General features: G+C 36.9%; 1 protein-coding gene across 1 annotated transcript in view; it reads right to left on the bottom strand.

Annotated features, from left to right (window-relative positions):
• Positions 1–525: 525 nt before the first annotated feature.
• The window catches only part of IFRD1 (interferon-related developmental regulator 1), a 19,685-nt gene continuing 12,097 nt past the window's right edge, over positions 526–8,113 (bottom strand). Inside the window, exons 9-12 of the mRNA XM_006882645.1 lie at positions 5,730–5,864; positions 1,706–1,834; positions 1,194–1,289; positions 526–835 (exon numbers count right to left, since the gene is read on the bottom strand). Of these exons, the coding sequence (XP_006882707.1) occupies positions 746–835; positions 1,194–1,289; positions 1,706–1,834; positions 5,730–5,864 (450 nt within the window). The 3' untranslated portion in view covers positions 526–745. The remainder of the gene's footprint in view (positions 836–1,193; positions 1,290–1,705; positions 1,835–5,729; positions 5,865–8,113) is intronic.

Genomic DNA, 8,113 nt, shown 5'->3' with positions numbered 1-8,113 from the left:
AAATCTCTGTAAATGTTCATTAAAACTAAAAAAATTTTATAATTTAAAAAAAAAAAAAGCCACACTTGCAGTGTGAAAAGATCTTTATTATGAAATTAAAAAAAAAAAACACACCACAAAGTCTTGCACAGCTGGTAAGATTAGTGTTTCTGCTCTGAGAGGTTAAGGGTAGCAACCTTTCTGGCATATTCTAATTCATGAGTTCCCAGCAGCCAATGAAACTGCCTTTAAGATGTGAGATCTTTGTGTAACTTCTTTTGTCCAGCCCAATGGCAATATGAAAATATCTAGTTTGACTTTTAAAATACAGCAGCTTTTCAAGAGTAACTAGCTCTGGAAAACTGTATCCAGAATTCTTGTTTAAGTCCATATTTTATACTTTTAAAATGTATTTATTGTTAGAATTAATCTTTCTAATAAACATACTGTAAGAAAATTATTAATACATTTACTCATCAGAAAATCAAGTGGAATACCAGATTCTTTTTTCTCTCTCTTTACAAAGGCAATATGACTAACCATTACACTTTATTTCTATTTACCAATTCATTTACAGAGAATATTCAATAATAACTCACAATTTATAATACTGTACATTAAATTATAAGTAATATATAACCCCTGCTACAAAAGTTATGTATACTAACCTGCCCCAGAATAAAAATTCTCTATAGTTTAAATACATTAGAAATTTAAAGAAAGGAAAAAAAAAAAGTAAATCAGAAAAACGTTGAGTGCAGCAAAGCTAAAAGAATTCTCCAACATCAGCTCTCTTATCGCGACATTTGCTCCGAGCTTTTGTCCGGGCTTTGAAGGCTGCAGAGTTATAGAGATGCTGGAATGAAGAGAAAAGGATGTTAAAAATCACCCCATATTAGGAATGTCTGTCAAGCAAGTAAATGAAAAGAATATGAATTCATCAAATAGTCAGTAAAAAATGATGCATGTTTTAAGGTAGCATTTTACCAAGTATTACTTGATTTTCAGATAATATGACTACTAAATAAAGATTACATATTTGCATTTACATGCTTTAAAAATATCAAATCCACCAGATGCTCTGCTGGAGAAGGAGGGGACAATCTCCTCCTGTACCAGTCAGATCTGATTTGACGGTACACATAAAAATAATACAATAAAAATTAAAAAAAAAATTAATAATTTAAAATTTTAAAAATAAAACCAAAACCTACCCTTTCGAAACGAGAAATCTTCATTGTTTTAAGAGTTGCAGCATCAAGCATCACTGGGGGACCAAGTTCAAACACATTGCGAAGGAATTCATTTGACTAATGAAAACAAAAAACAAGTGAGAAGGTTCAGTATTAAGTAACACAGCTGTCTGCACTACAAAAAGTATATTTTATAATTTATGCATAAATATTTCATAATTTATGTGGAATCAGCAAGTAAGACATTAGATTACTTATTTTTTTTTATCAGTACAAGATCAAATTATTTTCTAAAGCCTCAAATGAAAAAGAAAAATATGCTATTTTATTTCATATAAAGTTTCAAAAGCTAAAGTCTACTCCACAGGCATGTATATGTATATAACAAAAAAAGAAGGTCTACATTCATGAAATGTTACTTTAAAAAAAATTTTACATTTTTACATCTAGCCGACAGCACTCTGCATATTATAACCACAAAAGTTAATTACAGCCAAAACTGCTCATTGCTGTATGAAAAAGCTGTCACTCACCTGCAAATGGTACTGCATCCCCGACCCAAGAACCTCCTTAAAGATATCATAGGTGTGTTTTTTGACCCAGCAATCAATATACATGCGTTCTGGACCAAATTTAACCGTTTCTGTTGGAAAGTCCCGTTCCTATGCAAAAAAATAAAAATTACAAGCTGCACAGAAATGGCCTAAAAAAGATCTTACGTAACTTACCAATAGATACACAAATGTTAAGATAAGTGAATAAGGTATAAACTGCTACCTCCATATTAAAGTCATGAACACACTCACAGGTCCTCCTCTTTATGCTAGTTTGCAGGATTTTTCTAGGTGTGGTAGGATGGACCACTGAGTCAGGCTAAATATTATCAGCAAACTACTGCTGTAATTATTTTTTTAAAAAAATTCAATTTTATACATAATAAACTTGAATAAGAATCAAGCATCTGTATCAGTCTAGGATGTAAAATGTTGACAGCACAGGCCAGAAAGACAAGCATGACAGGACAGGCAACAAGGATTTATTGATCAAAGTGAACACAGCAAAACAAGAGGAGAGATCTAGCAACTAGTAGTCTAAAGGCAGGTTTATTTAAAAAATGAGAGGTAGCATGACAGTTTAGATTTCAGGGATGGAAGAAACCTGCCAGAATCAATGTCGAAGGTATAATCATAACCATGACAGTGTGAAATTGGAACAGAACATATGGCTTTCCAAATGGATAGAAGCCATCCAGAATGATAGGCTGGCAGAACTTGGTATGAAAAAAGTGTTACTTATATATAAGTAGATTCAGTAAACTTTTGCTATGAGACCTTCTGCTGAGGTGGTGATGTCAAACGTTTATTCCAAGTCGGTAGGTTTTCCTTTCACCTCATTGGAAAAAGTTTTTGAGGAGCACAGAGATTTAATCTTTAGACAAGGGTCTCATAACAAAAGTTTACAGAATACTCCTGAGCCTCAGAAGAAAAAGTCTGATAACTCAATTACAAAATGGGCAAAAGACATTCAAAGACTATTCAAAGAGGAAGACATCAGATGTCCAACAGACACATGAAAAAATATGCTCAAAATTACTGGCAGTAAGAGATGCATATCAAAACCACAATAAGATATCATCTCATCCCAGTAGCAGTGGCAAAACTTATTATCAGGGCAGCAAGCAATAAATGATGGAGAGGATGTGGAGAGGTGGGAAAGCTCATATACTGCTGGTGGGATTATTAAATGGTACAACCACTCTGGAAGACAGTTTGGTGTTTCCTCACAAAGTTGAACTTAGAAACTCCATAAGACCCAGCTAGTCCACTACTAGGAATATACCTCGAAGAAATTAGAACTGAGACACAAATGGAGATTTATTCACTAGTGTTCACGGCAGCGTTAGTCACCATCACAAAATGTCCAACCACAACATGGACTGAGAAACTGTGGTACATTCACACAACAGAATACTATGCAGCACTCAGGAGCAATGATTTAAAAAAATATCACATAACTTGGGTAACACTGGAGAGCATTATACTGAGTGAACTAATTCAGTCTCATAAAGACAAAAAAAACTGCCTAAGCCCATTATTGTAAAAACAGAAGGATAACCAATAAAACACATAAGGGAACCCAAAGCAAAGGGAAAGAGGGGGGAGGGGTGGGGGCCGAGGGGTGAGGATAGGTAAGGGAGAAACCAGGGGGTTGCAGTTTGGTGGGTAGAAGGAGAGAGGGATGGATCCGGGTGAAAAGACAGGGTAATGATGGGCAAGGAGGTCCTAAAGCCTGAGAATGATTGTATGAAACAAAATAAGAATGAAGAATAGTGGGAAACACAAAGGATATGAACTCTGTAAGCAAAATGAATTTTTTTTTAAAAAAAGTAGATTCAAAGAAGAAATTAAGCGTCATGGATCTGGAGACCGGAAGAGTTACATGGAACCTAAGTACCACACCTGAACACTGTAACCAGGGACACAACGTTGTTAGGTGCTATTCTGTCAAATGTGACTCCTAACAACTTTATGAACAACAAATCTGAGCTCTGCCCGATTCCTGCACCACCTTCACCATCTCTGATATACATGTTACAGCTGCTATGTCAATCCACCTTGCTGAGGGACCCAATAGATGGCACTTAAATAGTATGGGAGAGTAACTTAGAACTCAAATTCTTAACAAAAGATCAGAACTATTGGACCACCAGAGACTAGAACTCCTCCCAAGGTTATTACTGTAAGATAATCTTTAAAATTTTGACCAAACATACTTAGAAGTCACCTGTTAGCTAAACGGTAGGCACCTAAAATATATACTACTATCTGTGAACACTGTTCCTTTAAAAAACCATCTGAGACCACAAAGTCAATCTTCAAAGATGAGGAAGCAGTGGAGAAAGGGATGCCAGATTATCAAAGACAAAAACAAAAAAGAAAAGAGAATGTTGACATTCAGAAAAATATAACAAGTCCCTAAACAATGTTATGCACAGAAATTGTTAAATGGTCTAAGTACAAGTCTACCAGAAAGAGAATGGTATAATTCAAAGGAAAAAAAATGATTATTCAATTTTTGATGAGTCATAAATATGGAAGATCAATGAAAAGGGGGGTAGTAGTAGTCCTAAGGATGTTAGAAAGCTGAGTGTTAAAACGGGCCTATGTTTGCTAGCCCTGTCAGGTCTCGTCCTTTACCATTCGTTACCCAAAAGAGATGTATTAGGATAGAAAATCTGAAACGGGTCTGATACGGAAAATTAAGACTATGTTGTGATCTCAGCTTTGTTGGCTTTAATATTCCAAAACTCCAAATTCACAATTACCTGAAAAAAACAGCTTGCCTAATTTGGGGCTACTTCCAAACAAATTATCAGGGTAAATTCTTAATTTTTAATGTCCAATCAAGTTAGGGGTCTTAGTTTTTTAGGATTATAAAACCCAAAGTAAACATAAAATAGTCTTATAATCAACTAGATGTAGAATAACTAGAATATACTGATTCTAGAGATTCTCTGAACCGACTTTTAGCCTCTGTTTTAGTTTTTTAAAACAGATTAAAAGGAAAAAAGTTGTTCTTAAGCCAGAAACATGTAAGAATAACTGGAAAAATTAAAAAGTGGACCTGGGGTGTGGGGCTTAGCATCTCTTTTAAAATTCTCAGTCTAAATTTTCATACAAACCTCAGCTTGAAAATCACTAGACTCATGAATTGCCATGTCAGATAATAAAAATATGAGAAAAACTTTGAATCCAAGAAGTATTTCTCAGCTGGCAAAAAAAGGTGTGTACACACATTGACATACACTCCTACATACACGGCAACCTTCCTCCCAAGTTCATTTTAGCCAGAAATTCTGTTCCCTGAAGGTTTTTAAATGAGTTCATTTGTTCTGTATACTGAAACAGCAGTTAAAGGACTGCAGAAGGAATTCAATCAATCATATCATGACTTTAAGTGGCCTTGCACAAATGCTGGGATTTGTTATTTCAGCTCTGAGCACTTCGTGTTCCTAGGAAGAATATACAGGTCTTTGTTTAACAGTAATAAATGTCAAACCATACAACAGGAGGTAGGCAGCGATTACCTTCACACACACACACTCTCTCTCTCTCTCACTCACTCTCTCTTGCACAGCCCCCATATCAAATATGTATGTGCTAAGCATAATTATTTACATGATCCCAAGGGCACAGAGGAGAAATACATTTTCTCACTCATGATCTTTTTCATTCTATCCAAAAAACAAAAACTTCTCTGTACATCAGTATTAAATCTTCCCATGTTTAAAAATAGGAAATCTCCATTCATGTTCTTACAGATCATGCTCAGTGAATTTCTGTCAAGTGTAATGGAAAAGTTTGTAAACATACAATAAGGATGGTAGGCAAAATGATCAATTAATATCATTGAGTTGTACATGAAAAAATAAAACTTTGTTGGCTAAGTGAGAAAATAATGTTTATCAAAAGTGAAGCTCAACCAACAGACTGAATGATCCAGCTGTCAAGAGTCAACGACCACACCAGCAACTATCAAAGCCTCTGGGAAGCCTACCTCCACCGCCCTCAGCACATCTCTGAACACCGACCGCTGCTTCCTCTTGTCCACTTTGGCCCGGTGCTTATTTCCATCTGTAGCCAACTCTCGCAGCATCTGAGTCAAAGACTCCATGTCTTCATAAAAAAAGTCCTGGTCAAGAGAAACAAATTTTGTCTGGTTGTTTTTTTTCCAGCCTCTTTTAGAGCTAATATGAAACAGTTTCCCTTGGAAATAACCCAGCCGTGCTGCAGACATCACAACTCTTCAAGCTGTCTAGACTTGGCATGCAAGGACACAAAGACACGTGGAACATTACACATAAATTCAAGGCAGAAATGCTGACTGCAAAATGACATCCTACTGCAGAGCAGTTACTGTTCCCCTTCCAAGCACGTCCAGATGATGTACAAATACTTACTGTACAGAAACATTAGTGGAATTTCCAACATGTTCAGTGAGTAGGTCTATCTGCTTCAAGATAGCATCAACCCTTTTGTTTCTCAGTCTCAAACTCTTCATGCCTTTTTGTTGTTGACTGCTGTCGAGTCGCGCATGACTCATAGCAACTCTTTGAACAAAAGACCTGAGGCCTTTTTTTTGAGGCCTTTCTATAACTATCATTTCTTCAAGTTCATAGAGTTTCCAGAGGCACGTGGTTTAGGAAGTGGATGCCACTCCTGCTTCCCAACCTTTCTGAAAACTGGGAACTCCACCAAACGCTGTCCACCATAGGCAGCCATTATGACATTTGAGACCCCAATGGTACAAGGTTCAGCATCACAGCAAACCGACAGAATGCTGTACAACCTAGAAGAATGTTCTTCCAAACTATAGTAGCAAAGGATTAAAATATAATCCTTAGACGTGATTTATTAAATATAAGGGCCCTCCAGGAGGTTTTGTGGACTCTAAACAAGAGGTTTTAGAAATCCAATTGTTCTAATTGCAAAAAATATAGTTTAACGTGTAACAATTCCTAACTTACTGGCCAGACTTCAAATAAGCAATAATAAAGTTTATCAGGTACACAAATAAGATTAAACTATTTAAAGATACAGGAAGCCCTGGTGACACCAGTGTTAAGTGCTCTAACTAAAAGGCTAGCAGCCCGGACATGTCCCACTGCTCCATGGGAGAAAGAATGACTCATCCACTGCCATTAAAACTAAAGCCTAGGAAACGCTCCAGGCTGTTCTGCTCCGTTACATACATGGGCCGCTCTCAGTCAGAATCGGTTCACTGGCACTTGAGAGGACACCTACACAGTTAAGGTTTCTTTCTGTTGGATATTTTTATTATATGACTACATTTTCAGATTACATTAAAATGAAGACAGTTCAAAGTAACGTAACTGACATAAAAAGCTACTTTAACTAAGCAAGGTTACAGAGCAGACATTTCTAAGAAACCCTCACACCAAGAAACCATTATACCACTTCCACATGTATGGAAGTACACTTCAGGACTAGTAGTCTCCAGTGGCCTAGTGGTAAGGAGCGGCACTGTCATCTCAAAGGCGTATAGTTAGAACCTCTAGTCTCTCTATGGAAGAAAGATGAGCAGTCTCCTCCCTTATCATTTATTGCCTCTGAAACCCTGCTGAAGTGTAGGTTCCAAGTTATATTAACAACAACAACAAAGTTTCTTACAAAGGGAACTCTAGTGGCCTAGGGTTAATGAGTTGCCAAGCAAACACAAAGGCACGCTGTTCAAATTCACCAGCTGCTCCACAGAAAGATAGGGAATCTCCTGCCATGTGATATACTGCCTCTCAAAGTCCACTGGAGTCATGAGGAGGTTCCAACTCGATGGTATCAACACTGGCGAGAAACCAAGGATGCTGCTAATATTCTACAATGTGTAAGACAGCTGCTCCCGACAAAATGTTAGCAGTGGATTAAATTCAATCTAAATTACAGTCTAGGAATCCCTGAATTCTATATAGAAACTTTGAGAGAAAAATAACTTTCTGAGGAAGGCTTCAAAAGGCCTTTTATTATACTCTCTCCCTTTCTAAAAACAAATCTCAGCTACTGAGCTACAAGAAGTCATCTATAAATAGCAACCAAAACTCAAATTATTGGGAGGTTTTCTGGGACAAATGGGCCATTGGCCCCCGGAGACAAAAATGAATACCTTCATTCTTATTAGTAAGAAAAGAAAATCCAACAGGCCTGGCTCCATAAAGAATTAGAAAATTTTGGCTTAGAATTCCAACCTACTACTCATTATAGCGGGCTTGTTGTTGTTATGTGCTGTCGAGTCACTTGCAACTCATAGCAACCCTATGTACAACAACCCTAAACTCTGTTCTGTCCTGTGCCAATCGCACTGTCTCTGACACTCCCATCCCGATTACCCCAGTCACTGAATCAATCCACCTCATAGAGGGTCTTCCC

The sequence above is a fragment of the Elephantulus edwardii genome, unplaced genomic scaffold (assembly GCF_000299155.1).
Source record: "Elephantulus edwardii isolate Elephantulus edwardi_28Jun2011 unplaced genomic scaffold, EleEdw1.0 scaffold00022, whole genome shotgun sequence".
NCBI lineage: Eukaryota > Metazoa > Chordata > Mammalia > Macroscelidea > Macroscelididae > Elephantulus > Elephantulus edwardii.
Note: the sequence above shows the minus strand (reverse complement) of the source record. Positions and strands in the feature narration are given on the sequence as shown.